The sequence below is a fragment of the Arachis ipaensis genome, chromosome B3 (genome assembly GCF_059453495.1).
Source record: "Arachis ipaensis isolate K30076 ecotype BB chromosome B3, ASM5945349v1, whole genome shotgun sequence".
Lineage (NCBI taxonomy): Eukaryota > Viridiplantae > Streptophyta > Magnoliopsida > Fabales > Fabaceae > Arachis > Arachis ipaensis.
The window spans coordinates 52,862-74,736 of NC_142438.1; the positions used below are offsets into that span (position 1 = coordinate 52,862).

Here is a 21,875-nt window from a genome sequence, read left to right on the forward strand (position 1 = left end):
ATAATAGTAATTCAACTAAATGTAACATGATCACATAATATGAAAATTGCTTTTTTTTTTTTTAAAAAAATATATAAGTCCTTGACTTTTTTATTTATGAATATTTAAGTCTTTTAAAATTTAAAAATATATTTAAATTTTTAATATTTTTAAAATATAGACATATTAATTTTTTATGTTCACAAAAATTAAACGCAACTCTCATTGTACTGATCTAGTCAATACGAATGTACACATAGAAAATTTTTTAAAATGAGACAAATTAGACTCCAAAACTTAAATATATTTTAAATTCTCAAAAACTTATATATCTATAGACTAAAAGGTTAAGAATCGATTTGTCTTTTTCTTAAAAACTAAATAACTATTTAACTAACACCAAACTCAAAACATATTCCTCTACGCCCCTTGAAAACCATCAACCATGTGATAAAGAGGAATTTATAAATATTTCTTTTAATTCTCTATTTAAGATCAAAATACTATATTTATCATAAAAGCTATCTCATCACAATCTCTTCTTAATAATTCCTCAAAAATACCTTTTTAATATCACATTTTAGTAACTAGTCAGGAGAGTTGAGTTTAGGTGACTTAATACATACCAAATATAACTTGTTATTTATCTATAATTTAAAAAAGTACAACCCTTCAAAATCAAAGGACAAAAAAAGAAAAAATAAATACAAGGTCTAAAGTTTAAATTGGAATATTGGATAAACAAAGTTAAAGAAATTAATAAAAAATAATAAGACAACAGATAAGAAAAATTGAATAACAATAATCATACAACGTAGATAATTTATCGACTACAGTTGTATTTTTAAACCATTCAAAGTTTCTAACAAATATTACACTTACGCAGTTACGCTAATGGCATTAGTCGTTAGAGACACTCAGAAATTGAAACCGTTCACGCTCTCCTTGCATGAGATAGCCTAAATCACAGGATCCATCAATGGTGGCTTGGAGTGAACATGGTGCTCACTGGGAAAGGGATCGAAATTCGAAACTAAGAAGATCCACACTCCATAGCTGCTACCTTGGGCAGGGACTCTAATTCATGTAATTTACAATACAATCTTGTCAAGGAAAGAACCAAAAAAAGAGTAGATTTGAAGACTATAATTTAAGATAATAATGACAATAATAGGACTAAATGATAAAATTGCAAACTCTAAAATTAGGAGAAAATTACAACTCTTTTCTTTACATGAGTAAACTATTAAAATGACACTCTGAAAGTTTATATCAACAAAAAAATCACAAAAGATGCTAACGATAAATAAATTTTTGAAAAATTTAAAAGCACGACAAATTTTTTAAAAAAAATTAGTATAAATTACCACATTTTTTAAAAATAAAAAAAATCAAAAGATCAAATTTTACTCCAAATTCTTTTTCTTACACCTAAATATTTATTCAAATATTATCACAAAAATTCAGATTAACTGGATGAGCCGTTTACTAAATACAATTTTTTTGTCAATTACAACATATAATAATTATTGATTAGTTTTATCCCATTTTCGAATCATTTATGAGCCGTTTTGTTGATAACATTTAATTGGTAGTTAACCCTTTTTATGATGGTAAAAATTACATTCATACAAACAAAACCAAATTACAAACAAAAAACCTAACTAACGGTTTTCTCTCGCTAATTACACTCTAACACATTCACTAATTATTATGTTTTTGCTCACTTATTCACTCTGCAATTTAACAAAATTAAACATACGGCCACTAATGTCTTCGGCACCAGGCGATTTCATGTCTCCAAGGCCCAAGCTCTCACCCAGCTAGACAAACTCCAAAGTACATGCAATTAGAAGTGTTTTTGGAAACATTGTTCCATTCCAATAACTCTGCTTAATGCTTACGTTAATCACAGTGAGCTTGTACTGTTGTCACCTGCAACCCAATACCGCTTGACTGCAAACAAAACCTTCTCTGAAACCAATGGACCATCCTCGTTATCCACCATTCTCGTTTTCCACCTCATTCCTCTCACAATTCTCTTCACCCGCATTAGCACGCCAACATCATCTCGAATTATTACAGCTCCTTCAGGCCGTAATATACGATCCATCTCCAATAAAATGTCTTCTGCGCCGCACCTGTATTCATGGTTTGAGTCAGGCAAAACCAGAACTTCGTATGAACTACTTTGGCTGCTAAGTGCTATTTGCATATATGTGTGTGCGTGTGTGTGTGTAAATTGCAATGAAAAACAATTTACTCATTCTTGTATAAGCTGAAAACAGCATTTGCATGGATTAGGTCATAGGTCCTGGGATATGTGGAGAAGGCTTCGCACCTGGCAGAAAATAAAAAAATTATCAAACTGAACAAGGTTTTTTTTTTTTTTCATCCCCTCCGTTTCCAATTCACACGGTATAAAAAGCATAACTAGTGATAAGCCAGCAAGACTCAATAGACTATCTATAAAACCACTATAATAAATAGAATTTGCAGGGACAGAAAGTAAAAAATAAGTATAGGAAATAAGATAACTTCTGATTAGTCAATATTAATTCTCACTTTTTGAAGAGTTTAGAGTTAGAATTCAGTGTTTACGGTTTAAAATTTTAGATTTATGATTTAGAGTAAATGGATACTCCAAAAAAAATTGTTGTTATTAGTTGAAAAATAGTTAATTCGCTAATTTAACTCGAAAATGGAAAAAAAAAAAAAAAAAAAAAAGAAAAGGACACCTCAACAAATAAGTTACCAATCGTGATAAATGCCAATCAATCCACGCTCAAATATAACACCAAGGTTAGCTTTCTCTGCGATTGTAGGCACAACATTCATAACCCATAATTTCGGAGAGTCCATGGCAGCAGCAAAACTCCCCAGACCAGCATTCATGTCCATTATGTTGCGATACCTTCCCGAGTCAATGATTTTGTTGACCCGCTTATAAGCGTTTACATGCTTCTTCCATGATCGATTATCATCCTCAAATATCTCTACAGATAGACCAGGAACAGATCCACTTGTTATTCTGGAAGGAATAGCATTGAGTCTCTCTGGGAATGGCTTCCACGAACCATTAGTTTTAGTAGGAGTTATACAATTTTCCATCTTTTTGTACCTACACAGTGTCAGAGCTTTCAGATTAAGATTACAACCATAGTCCTACCTCGTTCAAGTTAGGGGACTAACACTATGCTAGAGATCTACACATATAAAATCTCTTGAAAGGCCTTGCATTGCTTCTCAACTACTTAATTATCTTGAAAGATGCCATTTACCAGCCAGGAAATAGTTCTTGCAAATAAATATAAAATACATTTCAAAAACTTGTTTAACATAAAAAAGAAACATAAATCCAAACTCCTTGTATTCTTCGAAACACAAGCCTTAGGAAATAAGCTTGGGATTAATAACTTAGAATAGAAAATGCAGCCGGGGAATCAAATTGTAAATATTCATAACGTATGGACAAGAGGTGTTGGTTATAAGCGGTTTCTTGAGGTGTTGCCATAGGTGATAAGAAGATGGTCCTCTAGTATCTTAGGCATGGTAACCATAGTCAACATAGTAGTCCTCTTATTTGTATTGTAATGCATATTTTCCTTCAGAGTTAACACAAAAAATGGTGTATCTAATTGTCTGAACATAAATCATCAAATTGGAAATAAGTAATCCATGGAAGAGAAAGAGAAGGGAAAAAATATTGATGAAATGATATGAGAAAGAAAAATACCAGACATCACTGGCATTTGTAGCATCACATGTTGAAGATTGAGCTTCTTGTTCAGTGCATTCATCAGTATTTAATCTTTTTCTCCATATAGCGATTTCACCCTTCTCATGTCTCTTTTCCCAACAAAGAAGTTTAGCAATATCCTCAATCTGCCTTTGCTCCTCCTCAAGCTCATCTTCAGGACGCTGCCATGCTCGGTAGCTATTCCTCCAGCTGATTGGAGGGCCAGAAAGGATCCAGTAACCACCAGGTCTAAGAACTCGATCAACCTCCTTCATATATATACCATCTAACAATTTTTTTGAATTCAAATAATTTTATGAATTTTGCTTCTTTTAATGAACCATTGAACAATAAATAAGAAAACATGAAAAAAAAAAAACAATGAATTAAAAGAAGAAAGATATAATAATCTATTAAGGACAACAATGATTTGAAGATCATCATCTTATATAAATAAATAGGACATAGTTTTCGTACTTGAAGTTATCTTAGGTTGTCTAAGGTCAATGTGATCAAATAAAGTAGCCTACAAGCTAACCTTTAAATTGTTAATTTCAAATTAAACATATGTCTCAGCAAAAACCAAAGTAGTCATGAAATATAGAGTTTTGAAACATGTAATGCATGAATGTCTCATTAAAAAAAATGTTTCATCTATAGAAGCCTTGATCGCCTGTGGAATCATTTCCTTAAGTGATAGCATGAGATTTATTAGGTGAACTAAAAGAAATGTTTATTGTCCTGTGTCAGAGATATGGTAGTTATCTTACCATTTCCACCCCATGGAATCAAACAGCGAGAACAATGTGCCATGTCAAATGATCCAGAAGGGAAAGGCAACATGATGGTTCCAAGAACGCCAATGATAGCCGGAACACCTCTTTCTAAAGCAAATTGCACTTGTGCTTCATGAGAGTCCCTTGGTGCAATTGACATTGTAACAACATTTTTCTTAAACAGGTATGCCCCCCAACTAGCAACCTACCATCACCAATAACCATCAAATGAGCTAGGATATAACACCTACTGCACATATAGTATAAGAGCTCAAAATTTTGCATGGAAGAAGCATTTAGAAGTAGAAGGAACCAAGATAAAAGCTTATAATTAATTATTAAGTGAAAACTTAGAATTCCTTCATGTAGATGAGAAATGCAAGAATAAAACAGAACAAGGAATGCCGACTCACCCCACAACCAGTATCTAAAGCAGTTCTAACCATGCCATTGTCGAGTGGAATAACAGATGCTAGTTCATCAATATAAGCATCAGCACCTTGGGGAAACTGTGTGCCTCCACCAGGAAACCTGAAAACATTTCCTTCATATTGTATCCAGTTTTGCACAGCCTTCTCGACTGTCAAGCTCTTGTAAGGGGCATTCGCATAGGGAACATAATCACGGCTCTTGGGCCATGGAAATGGGGTTGCATATCCTCTAGGAGCTGGTATGAGACAATAAAGTTTTTCTTCTTGAGGAGGACAATGCCTTTCTCTATACATCATATTTTCGCGGGGGAATGTCATTGCTCGTCTTTGATCATGACAAGGAGTATAATCAATGTATTGATCATCACATGGCTTGAACTCCTTGACTCCTCCTTCGGGAGCATCAGGCGCTCCAGCTTCACCATCGCGATGGGATTCATAGCTAAGATCACTCAGAACACTGCAATCCGTTTCTCTGTTAATTGCCACCGCTATGCTGTCTCCCTTTCCAAAACCACTCCGCTGCCATACACCTAATATATAGAAGAAAGCACACAAGCCAACTGCCGTGAAAACAGGCATGGGACCCTTATTGTTTCTGTTGTCTCCCGGGTTCCCTTTTGTAACCATGATGGATCTTTATTATCTCCAAACCGACATGAGTTGCTACATTGTTCCATTGAAATACATTAATGCACGCATCAAACGTGAAATGCTCTAACTGCTAAGAAGCCCTCTTAGAGAAAGCTATTTTTCAACACCAAGGTTGGTTAATTCAGAAGACAGTAAGTGCTTATTTCATTTCAAAATCTAAAGGGAATGATCATGCAACAAAAACAATAATGAGATAATCAACAAATTTATTTTATATAAAGCCCAGAAGGTTACTAGTGGATAATGATTATGACAAATAAATCGTGGGTGGGACCTTACCTTGCAAAATCAAGTTTAAGACTTGATGATTGGGCAGTTGGTCGAAGATGGAGAAAGGAAAGGAAAGGAAAGGAAAGGAACAACCCTCTGTGCAGAGAATGAAAAGAACAAAACAGTGAGGGAAGATCTGAAACAAGCAGAGGAGTTCGTAGTCTTCCTTTTGTTTGGAATGGCAGAAAGAGGAGGAGTGGATGATTGGGTTGAGCTGGCTGTGTTTGTGTGTACTTGCTTATCTTACGCTATGTCCGTCAAAATTCAGAAATGTTTATTGCCTTCGAAAAATACGAGGTCTCTGCTTTGTTTCCTCACTCCTTGTTCGGAATGTTTCGTTAATTAGTGGATGCTTTAAAAACAGAATCTTGGTATCATATGCTAAAAGGCAAGTATCATGAAAGAAAATATTTACTAAAATTTTAGTATAAGTTTTTAGGACATATTTGATAGGGCAATGTACCTATATAAAATGAAAGAGAGAAATTTTTGTGCTTGTTTGGGTGTTATTTTTTGATAAAAAAAGATCTTTTTATCTGATTATAATATTTGTAAAGTGACTATGTGCATGTCCTCTTTTTTATTATTATATAAACTGTGGGAGCTAATCACAGTTTTAAATTTGTGTATAAACCGTGAGAGCCTGGAACGATTTTCACTTAGGATTGTTTGAGCATAAACTGTGGCTGCGCACCACGGATTGTGAAGGGAAATTGCGAGCCATAAACCGTGCTTGGTCACCATGGTTTATGAAGAAAAAGCTATGTGCATAAAATCTTGTTGACTACCACGGTTTATGCTTAGAGTAGTATAAATACATAATTGTTTTTTTTTTCAAAGATAAATATTATTTTATTAATATAAAATAAAAGTGTTTCCATAAAGAAGTACAAAAGAATTGGGTATTTCCATTTATCATCAGCTGTGACTGAAAGACTAAGAGCTTAAAGAAGAGTAATACATAATTGTTATTATTATTATTAATTTTATTTTTATTATTATTGAGAGTTGTTAGTATTATTATTATTGTTGTTAGTATTATTATTCCTGTTGGTATTGTTATTATTATTATTGTTGTTATTGTTAATGTTATCGTTATTATTATTCATATTGATGTTATTGTTATCCTTCTTAGTAATTATTGTTATTATTATTGTCGTTATTATTATTGTTATTATTTTATTATTATTTAATTTTATTTAAATAATTAGATTTTTAAATTATAAAATTTGTATTAGTTTGTAATTTAAATTTTAAATAGACATAATTTAAATTAATTATTTATAAAATTGTATGTATTCGTATTATTTTATACTCATATGATTAATTATATTTATTCGATTTTTAAAAAATATCAATGATTAATTTTTTTTATTTAAATACATTCATATTATTTTCAAATTAAAAGAATATACTTATTTAAAATAATATGAGTACGTTAATTTAAATTTAAAAAAATTTAAAATAATAAGAATATGTTTATTTAAAATAATAAAAATATATTTATTTAAATTAAAAAATTAAATAATAAGAATACATTTATTTAAAAAAAATTTAAAATTTTAACATATTTCAAAATTTTAAGATATTTTTAAATTTTTTAAATAAATGTACTATTATTATTTTAATTTTTTAATTTAAATAAACATATTTGTATTATTTTAAATAAACATCTTCTTATTATTTTAATTTTTTAATTTAAATAAACATATTTGTATTATTTTAAATAAATATATTCTTATTATTTTAAAATTTTTTAAATTTAAATTAACGTACTCATATTATTTTAAATAAGTATATTCTTTTAATTTAAAAATAATATGAATGTATTTAAATAAAAAAAATTAATCATTGATATTTTTTAAAAATCGAATAAATATAATTAATCATATGAGTATAAAATAATACGAATACATACAATTTTATAAATTATTAATTTAAATTATATCTATTTAAAATTTAAATTACAAATTAATATAAATTTTATAATTTAAAAATTTAATTATTTAAATAAAATTAAACAATAATGAAATAATAACAATAATAATAATGACAATAACAATAATTACTAAGAAGGATAATAATAACATCAATATGAATAATAATAACAATACCAACAGGAATAATAATACTAACAACTCCCAATAATAATAAAAATAAATTAATAATAATAATAACAATTATGTATTTATACTACTCTAAGCATAAACCGTGGTAGCCAACAGAATTTTATGCACACAACTTTTTTTTCATAAACCGTGGTGACCAAGCACGGTTTATAGCTCGCAATTTTCCTTCATAATCTGTGGTGAGCAGCCACGGTTTATGCTCAAACTTTCCTAAGTGAAAATCGTTCCAGGCTCCCACGGTTTATGCACAAATTTAAAACCGTGGTTAACTTCTACGGTTTATATAATAATAAAAAAAGACACTCACGTAACCACTTTGTAAATGTTGTAATCAGGTAAAGATTTCTCTCTTTCAGTTTATATAGGTACATTGCCATATTTGATATGAGAAAGTATAGGATCTAGTACTTTTATTAAAATTTGACCAGTATTGAATAATCTCAGCATACAAGCGATTAACACTTACAAGTGTTACAAGTCCTTTACCCTCAAACGTGCCTCTTGTGACATGTGTACTGTCTTTCACGCGCCTCCTTAACAGACTTTTAAATCAATTAACGCGCAAATATATAACTTCCTTTTTTCAAAGGATTTCGTTTTTTTTTCGAATTTCTTGCCTTCTTTGTTCGATCTCGTTTGTGTGTTTCTCTTTGCCTTTTCATTCGTTGTTTACGTGCATTTCTCACTGGTTTCTCCTTCGTCATTTACGTGCGTTTCTCTCTCTGTTTTCTTGCTTCGTTTTTTTCGATTTTCATGGTTTCTAAAATCAAGCTTTGAAATCGTTTTGAAATTTGAAGATAATGGATGATTCAACTTCATATTGTCAGCTAAACCAGGGCGAAGTGGATTTTGATTTTGAATCAAATGAAGTTCCTGAGGTGTGATTTAGTTTCAGTTAATTATTGAATCTGAATTTGATGCACTTAGTCGTTTATGATTGTCTAGCTGAATAATGCGTGAACATTGACTGTGAAATTAATGCATGAATATTGACTGTAAATTGAATCTAATGTACTAGTTTTGATTAATTTTGTGCATTTCATACCTGGCGTTCGGGTGTAGATTAGAACTATTTAGGGGTATTTAGGGGTATTTTAGGGAAGTTTGGATGTATTTATAGTTTATGGCTTTTTTTATTATTTTAGTTGAGTTGTTGTCGTTCGGGTGTAGATCAGAAATATTTGGGTGTATTTTAGTTGAATTATTTTTTATGATGTACAGAAACTCTATAGTATATCCTTGTTTTTAACATGGTGTATTTTTGTGTGTATTTTACAGCTCCTCTGTGTTGTTGATGACCAGTTTGTTCCCAAGGTTGGAATGACTTTAACACCCTTGAAGATGCTGTAAAATTTTACAAGGACTATGCGAAGGCTGCAGATTTTTCTACAAGAGTTCGGAGCACAAATAAGAAGGGAAACGAAATTAAGAATCAATTGATTACATGTAGTAGAGAGGGAAAATAGAAATCTAAAATATCTCTGACCGAGAAGACAAATCCCACAGCTGGTTTAAATTGTCCTGCAAGAATTTATATACACACATTGAAGGATGTTGGTACTTAGATTATTTCGAAGGTCGTGTTGCATCATTCACATCTTTGCTGTCCAACTCAAGTAGAGATGCTCAAACAGCACAGGGAACTAAGCATGTCCGTCCGTCGTACAATAGAGAATAACGAGGAAGCCGATATCAGACTAAGCAAAACTTACCAATCATTTGTTGTGGCAGCCGGGGGTCACCGCAAGTTAAATTTTATTGAAAAAGATGTGAGGAATTACATCACGAGAGAAGTGCGGAATATTTCGGAACAAGAAGATGCAAAAGAATTTGGAGAATACTTATTAAGAATGAAAGAGAAGAATCAAAATTTCTTTTTTGAGTTCGAACTCGAGGACGATCAATCGATTAAGCTAGCTTTTTGGGCCGACACAAGGAGCAGAGCTGCCTTTGAGGATTTCGGAGATGTTATTTCATTCGACACCACCTACAATACAAACAGGTAATATGCTGTTCTTGTTTATGATGCTAAATTAATGTTGTTTTATGAATTTGCTGTAGAGGCATATATTGGATGTTTTTGGATGTATAAAATCATTATTTGGGTGTATGTAATGATTTTAATTCTGTTTTGTGTGTTGTTTTATGAATCTACTGCAGAGGTGTATATTGGATAGTTTTGGATGTATAAAATCATTATTTGGGTGTATTTAATGATTTTAATTCTATTTTGTGTGTTGTTTTATGAATCTGCTGCAGAGGTGTATATTGGATTTTTTGGGTGTATGTAATGATTTTAATTCTATTTTCTCGTAATTTGTTTCGGGTATAATTTGGTTTGTGGTTCTTTTGTCAGGGTGAATCACCACGGTCAGTCAACACTTCTTGGATGCGCTTTGATAAAAAATGAAGATATTGAATCATTCAAATGGTTATTTCAATGTTGACTTTGTTGCATGGGAGAAAATGCTCCGAAAGAGATTCTCACCGATCAATGCGCATCAATGAAAAGGGCTATAGAGGCTTGTATGCCTACACCAATTCACTATTGGTGTATTTGGCACATCACGAAGAAGATTCTAAGTAAATTAAACGGCTACAAGAGACACATAGAAATCGAACAAGAAATGAACCATGTTGTTTGGAACTCTCATACCAAAGAATAATTTGATAGGAATTGGAATGATTTTCTGCTGAAGTATGGTCTTGTGGGCAACAAGTGGCTTTCAGATAATGATGTTTAAAATCTGTAGCAGATGTGTAAATTGCTTATTTTTTGGGGTAATATAGTCTGATTTGGGTGTATTTTGCAGATCTTTATGAAGACCGTCATATACGGGTTCCTCTGGATCACCACTTTTGGGTCGGGATAAGAAGCACACAAAGAAGCGAGAACATGCATTCATTTTTTAACAAGTTCATTATCTGGAATAGCTCACTTATCCAATTTGTCAAACAATACGATAATTACCTCGGAAGCAGGGAGCAAAGAGAGAGAGAATCCGATGCTACAGATTTTTACACCGTCATACCGTGTGCAACAAAATTCTCCATAGAAGCTCAGTTTCAACATGTGTACACTCACCAAAAGTTTAGGGAAGTCCAAGCACAATTCAGAGGGAAAGTGAATTGCATCACAAGATTAACGAACTATGCTCTAAGCTATTCAGTATACGAAGTTGGAGAACAAGTTTCCAGCTCAATATTCAACAAGTTTGCGGTTACTTATGACTAAGTAGCAGCCCAAGTGAAATGCCAGTGCTTATTATTTGAGTCAAGAGGGATATTGTGCCGTCACGTCCTAAGTGTGTTAATCTTTGAACGAGTAACTCAAGTGTCACCGAGATATATATTGGAACGATGGAGCAAGAAGGTAAAGAGGCGACACATACACATCAAGAGCAGTCACGACGAGCCACTGTTGGAGCCAAGAAGCAAGAGGTTTGACAAATTGGTGTTTTGTTCGCAAAATATATGCGAATTTGCATCAGAATCTGAGGAGCTGACTGCCATTCTGCACCGTGCCTATGATAACGTCATGGTTGAGATGGAAGAACTGAAAGCCAAAAGGAAGAGGACATGTTCATTATCTCAAGAAGATGCCAACTTGGAATCCGTTAATGAGCTTCAAAGCCCTCCAAGGGTTCGAACAAGAGGACGTCCAAAATATAGACTATGTTCAAAGTTGGACAAATATATTGCAAATGCCTCAAAGAAGAAGAAAACGAAAGCTCTAAGCAAGGCAAAAGTGATGTTCTTTAAATAGGTGGTGATTGAGTTTAATTTTTTTGTTAATAGTTTTGCTAATATGTGAGTTTATTATTTCCAGTTAAACCTTTTTGATGCTGCATCAGTGGTGCAAAAAAATTCCAGCTAATATCACAGACATGTTATGAATTATCAGTTCAGGGAACCAGCAGCAAAGGATAGTTTTTTGGGTGTATAGTTACAGGATATTGGTGTAACACTCAATTTTTGGGTGTATTTCTGAATTTTCTTGTGTTTGACATTTTACTTTTATATTTTTTAGATGTTGTTGTTTATGTTAGAAATTAGTGTTTTGTTTAGTTTTTATGGTTTAAGGTTTAGGTTTAGGATTTTAGGGTTTTAGGGTTTAGGGTTTCAAAGTTTAAAGTTTAGGATTTAGGATTTAGGGTTTATAGTGTAGGAATTTATGGTTTAGGAGTTTATAGTTTAGGGTTTTAGGGTTTAGGGTTTTAGGGATCCAGCAGCAGGGGATAGAATTTTGGGTGTATAGTGAAAATATTTGGGTGTAAAATTCAATTTTTTGGTGTAAAATTCGATTTTTTTTATATTTTTCAGATGCTGCCGTTTATGTTAGAAATTAGTGTTTTGTTTAGTTTTAGGGTTTCGGGTTTGGGGTTTTGGGTTTTGGGGTTTAATGGTTAGATGTTTAGGGTTTAGAGTTTAGGGGTTTATGGTTAGGGGTTTAGGGTTTAGGGTTTTAGTGGTTAGAGGTTTAGGGTTTATGGGTTTAGGGTTTTAGGATTTAGGGTTTATGGTTTATGGTTTAGTGTTTAGGGTTTAGTGGTTAGAGGTTTAGGGTTTTGGGATTTAGGGTTTTAGGGTTTAGGGTTTAGGATTTTAGGGATCCAGTAGCAGAGGATAGAATTTTGGGTGTATAGTGAAAATATTTGGGTGTAAAATTCAATTTTTTGGTATAAAATTCTATTTTTTTATATATTTTTCAGATGCTACTATTTATGTTAGAAATTAGTGTTTTATTTAGTTTTATAATTTAAGGTTTAGGATTTAGGATTTAGGGTTTAAGGTTTAGGGTTTAGGGTTTAGGGTGTTAGGGTTTAGGGTTTTAGGATTTAGTGGTTAGAGGTTTAGGGTTTAGGGTTTAGTGGTTAGAGATTTAGGGTTTATGGTTTAGGTTTAGGGTGTAGGGGTTTAGGGTTTAGTATTTAGGGTTTAGGGTTTAGGGTTTTAGGGTTTAGAGTTTTAGGGATCCAACAGCAGGGGATAGAATTTTGGGTGTATAGTGAAAATATTTTAGTGTAAAATTCAATTTTTTCGGTGTAAAATTCAATTTTTTTTATATTTGTTTGTTTTAGATTTAGTATACATATACAATCAAATTCTAAAGAGGTTAACAATTCAAATTTTTGAATTCCCATACATCTTTGTTGGTTTTTCAATTGAAATATGCGAGGACTCATTTTGGGTGTATACTAGTTATATTTGGGTGTATTATTAAAGTAATTAGGAGTATTAGTAAGTTTAGTGTTGTTTTCCTTCATTTTTTTTAGAACCTATAATTTAGAGCTTTTGAATACAGCAAAGACAGTTTAATTATGGAAAAAAAATTATAATAAAACTAGATTATATTAGCAAAATTTTATAAGAAGTGTTCAAATTATTCCAAGAATACATAACACTTACATTAATCACTGTCAATATCATATGAATCTATCTGACAATATGGACTCAATAATAGTGAGGATGCCTTGGACAATCTTACTGCTTCATTTCCCCTAATGGCTTTAGCTCTGTCTTGATTCATTTCATGAAATAGAATCCGGGAAACAAATTCTACTCTAAAGTGGTCCACCTCCTCCTACCGTTTAAAAGAATATTCTTTTTAATCAATTATGTTAATTTAGTAAAGTAATAGAGAGTTATATAGTTTTAAACACAATTATCTGAGTCCAATTGTCCCACTCATACTTTTCCCTTTTAATATTTTCAGGCTGAATTATTTCAAGCCATTTCATTACATAAATAGCATAATCATAGCTGAAAAATAAAAAATAAATTACCAAATTAATATAGGAAAGATTAATTTTCAGAGTGAAAAATTTATACCTTATTTTTTGGCCCGAGATGTTAATGTATGGTGGTTCAATTTCATGATCCTTTTTCTTGAGAGGTGTCCCCCAGCATATACCTTCATTCTCGAAATTACATATCCCTAAAAATAAAAAACAAAGCAAAATATAAGAATAAATTTAATAAAGAAATACACCCAAAGGATCACAAACTACACCTTATTTTAAACAAAAATACACCCAAATATTAAAACACAACATAGAAACAACTTACAACAAATGTATTTAGCTTCATTCTAGCTTTAGAGGGACACTCCTTGTGATACGAGTCAAGTATATAAAATTTTTTCTTTCTTACGCAAGCCACCCATATCCACCAATGCTCTGAATAGCAAACAGGTGCAAAAATATGAAGCATGTCCACATTGAACAGTGTTTTAGTTTAATTGGCACATAACTAAAGAATTGTGATAAGAAGTTTTAGAAACGAAAACTTACATATCGATGTGATGCTAATTTTTTGAGGTCCAAAAAGAGTATAAACATTGGGTAGTCTTCGACCCTAAATGGCTTTTTGGATTTAGGCTGTAAGAATTCCCCATCTGAATGATTTCCAATGGCCATGTTCTACAATATTTGTGAAACACCAAATGAAATATATAATACACCCAAAAGATTACAGAAATACACCCAAATTTCATTGAAGTACACCTTACCACAATATCAGGGGAGAGACAGTATATTTCTTCTTGAAATCTTTTAATGTTTTGTTGGTTCAGGATCAGACACATGGCAGTGACAATCTAGAAAAAAATCCAAATCAATTTACATCAATCAACATTGCAGTTATATTTTATGATAAAATCATTAATGTTATTCTAATATTACCTCAACTTCTATATGTGATGTGTAGCAGCTTTCAGAGATGCAAAGTGGACTTTTAACAAAATGAATCGATCTTGGGCTTTGAGGGTGCACACCGGGTCATATTCATTAGTGCTTCCATCTCCATATGTCTTCACACGTGTGGCCCAAACGTAGCATTTCTCTTTCATTTCAGCCAACATCTCCTTGCTCTTCACAGGAATTTCAAACTTTTCAAAAATTTCTTTGGCACACTGCTTTTCAATCAGCGGATTTTTACCCTCTGCATAATCCAATGTTGTCTTCACCCCACTGTTTACAATTTTTTCCATTAGTTCCTCTAATTGTTCGATTAGTTTTGATGTTTCAGAACTTTTTGCCTTCTGAGCTCTTGGTTGCCCCTGCCCCTCTTGCGTCAGTGCTTCTTCTTGGCTTGAATCAGTCAAGCCAAGGCTGAATGATGGTATCAGACCTTCTTTAGGTATGTAGGATGCTGTCTGGGCCATCATCATCAGTGCAGCAGTATCTTCTGGGGCTGGATTACTGCGTGTTGACATATAACGTACTATAAGAATGAGAATAGACGAATGATATCGAAAACCAAATTATATTGTGCTGAACTTACATTTTAGATGGAGCTGGTGGAACTGTGGGTGTGCTTTCATCAGGTTTCGGGAGTTGTGGAGTGCTGCAAGGTTAGATAAAACGAATCATATTATAAAAAAACTAGTTACAGATCAATTCTGAAGATATCACCCAAATAAGGAAAATATACACCCAAATAATAATCAAATACACCCAAACACCCAAATAAGGAAAATATACACCCAAATAAGGACAATTTACACCCAAATAATAACCAAATACACCCGAATATTATTACTTACCTTTTTGTTCTTTCTTCACTAATTTTCTCTCTCGGAGACTTTGTGGGGGATTGTTCAATTGCTGGCACAGGAATTGTCTGGGACAGAGGGACATAAACTTGAATCGGAACTCTAAACAAGACAAAAATAAAAACTTAAGAAAGCCCGTTAAAATTCATGATTATAAGGTTGAAATTTAGTTGTAAAACTCACATTGAAAGCGCTTCAGGTTGTGAATGTGTCTCCATCTGCACAACCATCATGTTCTGTTGAGCTGGGTCATTGGCTAATTCTTCTACCAAACTCAACCTGAAATACACCCAAATAAAATTAAAATACACCTGAAGCATTGAAAAGAAACATAGGCTTTGTTTTTTGAGAACTTACGTGTTGCAGTTTTTGCTTTTTTTTCCTGTCTTTTTTTTTTCTTGAATAAAACATTAAAGGACTTTTTTTCTAAAAAAATACATACAAAATTAGAAGCAAAAAGTAAAAAAGATAAAAGCAACCGGTATTAAAAACAGAAATTACATACTATTTGCCGGTTTGTTTATGCTACTTTGATCTGTTTGTCCTTGAAACAAAGGATCATTCTCACTTCCTAAGTTCACCTCAGGCATTCTAAGCATAGAATAAACATCATTCAGTAAAAATACTATACAATTAAATCAGGATATCAAGATTTTTTCAAATAAAGGTTCTTACGTTTCGGATGAGTTATAGTGACCTTCTGTCTATTGCAGCTGAGCTCCCTTCTTCCTGGGAAACCAAAAACAATTATCAGCAACAAAAACACCTTAAAATCGGTAATATACACCCAAATATAACAAACCCATGTGCAGCAGCTTTTTTATTGATTTTCTTCTTTTTTGATTCCCTTAAGAATTCTTGTAATACTTCAGTTCCAAGTTTAGATCTGACAGTACATGCATAAAAGAACATGTTAACAAATATAATTTTGATGATAAACGGTAATATAGCTTTACAAAGTATCTTACCCATCATAGGATTGAGTTTGTTGAGGAGATGAATCCTCAACAACGTGCTTTCTCTTTTTGGATTGCGCCCTGGAAATAAAAAAAAAGTATGAATAAAAAACAATAAAATTGATGATAAAATACTATCCAAAGCACTTACTTTTTGGGTGTAATCTAAATTTTTTTCTTTGTTTTTTTGTTTTTTTATTGGTGATGATTCTTCACTTCTGAAAGTTAATGAGAAACACTCTGTTAATACATCAAATTTTGAAAATAAACGGAAAAGAAAGCGATGATAATTTTAGAATCTTACTTATCATTCGATTCAGTTTCTGAATTGGAATCCTCCAGAATCTGCTTCCTTTTTCTGGATTCTATTCTGGAAGGCAAACAATCATTAGTAAAAAACACCCTAAAAGTGACAAAATATACCTAAAAATATTACTTACTTTTTGGCCGTTCTGTTGGGTTGTTTCCTTTTTGGTTCTTCTGAGTCTTCTTCAGACTCAAACTCAGAGGAAGAATCAACTTCAGTTTCAGATATATCACTCTCAGATGATGAACTTGCCTTATTTTTTTTTTCTTTCTTTTCTTTTTCTTTCATTTGTTTCAATTTCTTTTTTGTTTCTACCTTCTTTACGATGTCCTGAAATAGTAAAAATGTTAGTTTACAGTATCTACATAAATAAAATACACCCAAATTAGAGAAGGTATTCTGTTCACTTACTATATATCCATCTATTTCTGCCTCATCCTTACAACCAACTGCTCTCTATTCCAGTTGCTAACCCAGAGCAGTCCAGGGTTTTCTTCTCCTTTCTTGTCTTTGTTTTTTGCTAGATGAAAATAGATTATCATCAAGGCAAAGAGGCAGCCGTCGATTGATTTTTTCTTTTTCAGATGGTATTCAGTTATGCCTTTGATGATGAAATTCAGCACATGGGCTCCCCATTTGCCCTCCGTTATTTTTTCCATCTTAAAAATTAGAGCTAGGTGCACAAGAGAGATTTTGTTTATTGTTGTTGGCAAGAAGAACTCCATCTGAATATAGAGGATGAAAATTCTCTCGAGCATCAGGCGATCTTATTCATTTTCAACACCAATACTCATCATGTTATCAGTCAGATTCTTTAGAGTCTTCCCCTGGAACCTTCTAAAAATCAGTTTGTTCTCTTCAGAAAGTTTCTTATAACTCACTTTATCAGGAAATAGATCTCCTACAAAAAAAAATTTACACTCTAAATCACTTGAAATATACCCAAATATCACTCATATACACCTAAATATCACTTATATACACCTAAATTTATTTCTTGATTCTGATATTACGAATAATAGAAGTATAGAGGTTTTTTATAATCAGTTATCTGATGCATTGAGGCCAAGGGCAGCCCCTGTTGTGCTGGGTTTAACTTTAAAGGAACCATAGCTTGTTTCGAGTGTGTTTTTTCCTAATTTAAAGGAGTTAGCCAACTCCTTTAATAGTTTGTGAGGCACCCTCATTGGTGGGATGTGCATGAGTCCACCAAAACATAATTCCTGAACAATCGCTTTCTTTGCCTCACTCATATTTTCAAATTTTTTACTCAATAATCTGGTGGTACACTTCAAGTCTTTGGTTTGCCGTAAAAAAAGTAAAATTAGAGTCATTTAAATAACCTATATTTGTATTATGAAAAATTGACTTGTTCTAAGACATATATATGTGCTTACATTGTATTTTTTTCACCTTGGTTCTTGGTTTCCATTTTTACTGCAATGAAAAAGAGATATTATCAATAGATAAAAAAATACATCCAAATATCAGTGGCGTACACCCAAATATCAGTCAGATATACCCAAATATCAGTCAGATATACCCAAATATCAGTCAGATACACCCAAATCCAGTCTTATAAATATTTTATTTTTTCAATTAAACGAAATTAAATGAGTTCAAAATCATATTCAACTCAACCAAACATGCTTAAAATGACACTACAAGGTCAATCACAATTAGAACAGTACCAGTTAGACTTCAATACTCCTAATACATATATCAGTCCCATACACCTCTACATTTTTTTGGATTACATGACATTATGAGTTCAGAAAGATATTTAAGTTCAAAATGCCACTAGAAGTAACAGTCGCATTCCAAGTCCGACATATACACCCAAAAATCCGCCATATACACCCAAAAATTATTTAACCTAAAATTCAATACAGAGTTTATATGTATACAAACCTACTTAAAAAACATGTAAAATAGATCAAAACACACGTTAAACTATTCACTAGAAGTACGTCAAATAGCGTAAACGAAGAACGGTTTCATCAGAATAGTAATATGAGATCTAAACCAAGAACAGTGAAACAGAGAGAGAAATACGGACGTTATAGTGCTTCAATTTCAAAATCAGAAACAGAAATATGAAAAACCTAGAGGAACAGTAAAACAGTACCTTGAATAATGTTTGTTCGTTCTTTTTGGTGGTTTTTTATGGAGATTTGTATGTTTTCTTCTTGATTTCTTCTACTTTTTGCGAGGAGTTGGAAGGTTTTTTCAGAATTGCAGTTGGTTTCGAATATGGCTTGAATTTCACAGTTTGTGTATTGATTGAGAAAGAGTCTTTCATAATGAGCGCGCTTTGGAAAAACGAACGGTTGAAAAAGGTGCGTGTGTTTATACTCGATTGTGAAGAAGTGTAGTGCGCGTGTTTTTTGTTGGGTTTGTGCCAACTTGTAAAACTTGTAAGTCAAAAAGGTTTATATGTGTAGTAGGCCTGTTAATTTAAAAAAAAATATCAAAAGTAGAAAGATAATAATAAGCTTATCCAAAAAGTCATGTCTTCCAATAGAACTTTCTTTGCAATGGCTCCAGAATTATATCATCCATCGACTATTGATAAGAAGTATGTATCTCTATAACTTTTTCATTTTAGAAATCAAGTATTACTATTTATAAATATTAAAAAAAAATAATTAACTTAACATTTTGCGAAGTAATATATAGAGACACCGTTAATATAAAAAAAGTTTAATATTCTATTTCTTATGCATCTATTGTCATAAGTTTAATATCTTATTTTTACGATAAAATATGTTTACTTTAATTAAAATTCTTCAAGAGTGCTCTATATAACTAGACCCTTTGATTTACAAGGGATATACTTTAACAGTTTTACCCATTCTCATAAGACTGTGTACAGATGGGTTTAGTAAAATTTATCGAAAAAGTGTTTATGTCCTAAACAAATGTAAGCACCTCGGATTATATTTGACAAATAAAAAAATATGTATTTATATTTTTAAGTTAAAAAATATAATATAACTTTATATGTATTAATTAACGAATATCTACATTTAACTAGGCTAATTCTTTTGAAATTATTACTTTTTTTATTTAAATTCTTAACTGTTAAATTTTAAATGAACTAAAAAAATGAGGATTAAAAAAGTAATTTTACAATAATAAAAAGGTTGACTTGGCTAATTAAAAATTAATTTTCTATATTTATTCATTTATATTTATTATTAAAAATATTTTAAACATTAAAAGTAATTTTAATAAATACAAATTTATTTGTAACTCATTAAAAAAATATTTTGATTTTATTTTATTTTACCAAACATAACTTTTATAACTTTTAAAAAATTATATTTAAAATATCAAATAAACTGCTTTTAATTTAAAAAGTTCAAATTATACTAAACCCATCATAAATAGCTTGTATTTTGTTTTGACAAAAAGGTTTGGGCTACATAAAATGGTAGTAGCGCCCCATAACTCATGAACCATTGAACCTCCAACAGAAGAAAACAATCAAGCGCTTCCATCAGCACTAATTGACCAATGATTTACAGCCAAGCAACATGTAACACATTGCTTCCACACTAAGTGAGCCCAATTCACATCGCAGCGCTGGCAAACTTTTGCCAATGTGCCATTGTCTTTTATGTATATAAACTGCTAATGTAGCAATTGTAACACTCAGCATTAAAGACATTAGTTAGGAAGATAATACAATCGAGTATTTAATTATTATTTCAATATTTTTTTTATCTTCCACTTCCTTGCATATTAACATTGCTGGTTGGAGCAGACAAATACTGGAATAGAACCAAATTGTTGACAATGGCAGAGACAGTTATATACTGTATATGCTTTTCCAGATTGGAATCAATCAATCAACCAAATGAGGTAAAATAATGTTTAGTGTATATGCAAATTTATTTATTAATTAATTATGTAAATGATATATGATATATAAAATAATATTCAATTTGGTCCTTGATCTTATGCGTAAATTAGTTTTAATTTAGTCTTTAAAATTTTGATTATATCTATTTAATTTTTAAATTTTGCAAATTTAACTCACATTAGTTCTTAGGACAATTTTCGACACGCAAATGTTAATAAAACGTTGACTTAGACAGCAACATATAAAGCAAATACTATTTTAATTTTTGCGCTCAAATATTAAAAAAAATGATATCGTATTACTTGTTTTGAAAAAAAAATTTCAATAAATTCTACTTATGATGTTTTTGGATTATTTGAATATCAAAATTAAAACAATATCATTCTACAGAGTTTAACATAATATTCACTTATCCATATGAATATTTTATTAATATCTATGCATTAAAAATTATTCTAAAAATTAACATGAATTACATTTAATAAATTTGGAGACTAAATAAAGGTTATTAAAATTTTAGAGATTAAATTAAAATTTTCATACAAGTTTGAAAATTAAATTAGGTATTATCTTTAATATATATATATATAAACTTGGAGCACGCTTCGTTCTGAGCGTGCGAGCAGTGACAAGCTAGCTAGAACCAAGTGTCGTTCTTGTCCTTTATCAGTTAGTCAAATGTGCACATGTTACTGCCCCCATTCCCATTTGTGCGCTTGTCCCTTTTCTAGCTAGTTTCTTAAATCTTGATGATATATGGCGTTGGTGGTGGAGGAGAGGGTGGAGGTGGAGGTTCCTCATCATGCTTTATTTGCTTCTGCATGTATTGCTCATGCCTTAAATTAAGTGGATAGAATAAAAAAAAAAAAAAGGAAATTATTTATACATTAATAAAATTACTCATCATATATTTATATATAAATATATATAATTTATTTTTTAATATATATTTATATTTTAATAAATATTTTATTTTAACAACTGATTTTAATAGTTAATTTTAGTTTAAAAAAATGATTAGAATGAATAGTATCTTGACTTTTAGTTATTTCACCGTCGAATAAATTAAACTTGTCTGTGGCACTTCAAATTGATTTCTATTTTCTTCATTCTAATTCCACTGCATACCCATTCCCATATGGGCCAGCACTAATTATAATGGGATATCTTTTCATAATAATGCAGTGTAGATTAAAAGGGCTGCGTGCCTT

At 31.4% G+C, this 21,875-nt stretch overlaps 1 protein-coding gene across 2 annotated transcripts; it reads right to left on the reverse strand.

Moving 5' to 3' along the window:
- Window positions 1–1,548: 1,548 nt before the first annotated feature.
- Window positions 1,549–6,205, reverse strand: LOC107629498 (putative methyltransferase PMT2). 2 transcript variants are annotated; one of them, XM_088510056.1, is made up of 7 exons: window positions 5,859–6,205; window positions 4,908–5,591; window positions 4,489–4,699; window positions 3,716–4,004; window positions 2,735–3,100; window positions 2,243–2,320; window positions 1,549–2,120 (listed from the first exon to the last, which is right to left on the reverse strand). In XM_088510056.1, the coding sequence occupies exons 2-7, from the start codon at window positions 5,553–5,555 to the stop codon at window positions 1,889–1,891; spliced, it is 1,824 nt and encodes a 607-aa protein (XP_088366182.1). In that variant the 5' UTR covers window positions 5,556–5,591; window positions 5,859–6,205; the 3' UTR covers window positions 1,549–1,888. The 2 variants fall into 2 exon arrangements, 1 of the variants encoding a protein (XP_088366182.1); XR_015907676.1 differs by having other exon boundaries at window positions 2,065–2,120; window positions 2,718–3,100.
- Window positions 6,206–21,875: the final 15,670 nt, after the last annotated feature.

What these genes read in the sequence shown, in the direction of transcription:
- LOC107629498 (XM_088510056.1), bottom strand. Translation starts at nt 5,555, where the DNA reads ATGGTTACAAAAGGGAACCCGGGAGACAACAGAAACAATAAGGGTCCC. An exon ending in CTTTAGATACTGGTTGTGGG is followed by an intron (nt 4,700 to 4,907) that starts GTGAGTCGGCAT and finishes TGGTGATGGTAG; the next exon opens with GTTGCTAGTTGGGGGGCATA. An exon ending in ATTGGCATTTATCACGATTG is followed by an intron (nt 2,321 to 2,734) that starts GTAACTTATTTG and finishes ATTTTCTGCCAG; the next exon opens with GTGCGAAGCCTTCTCCACAT.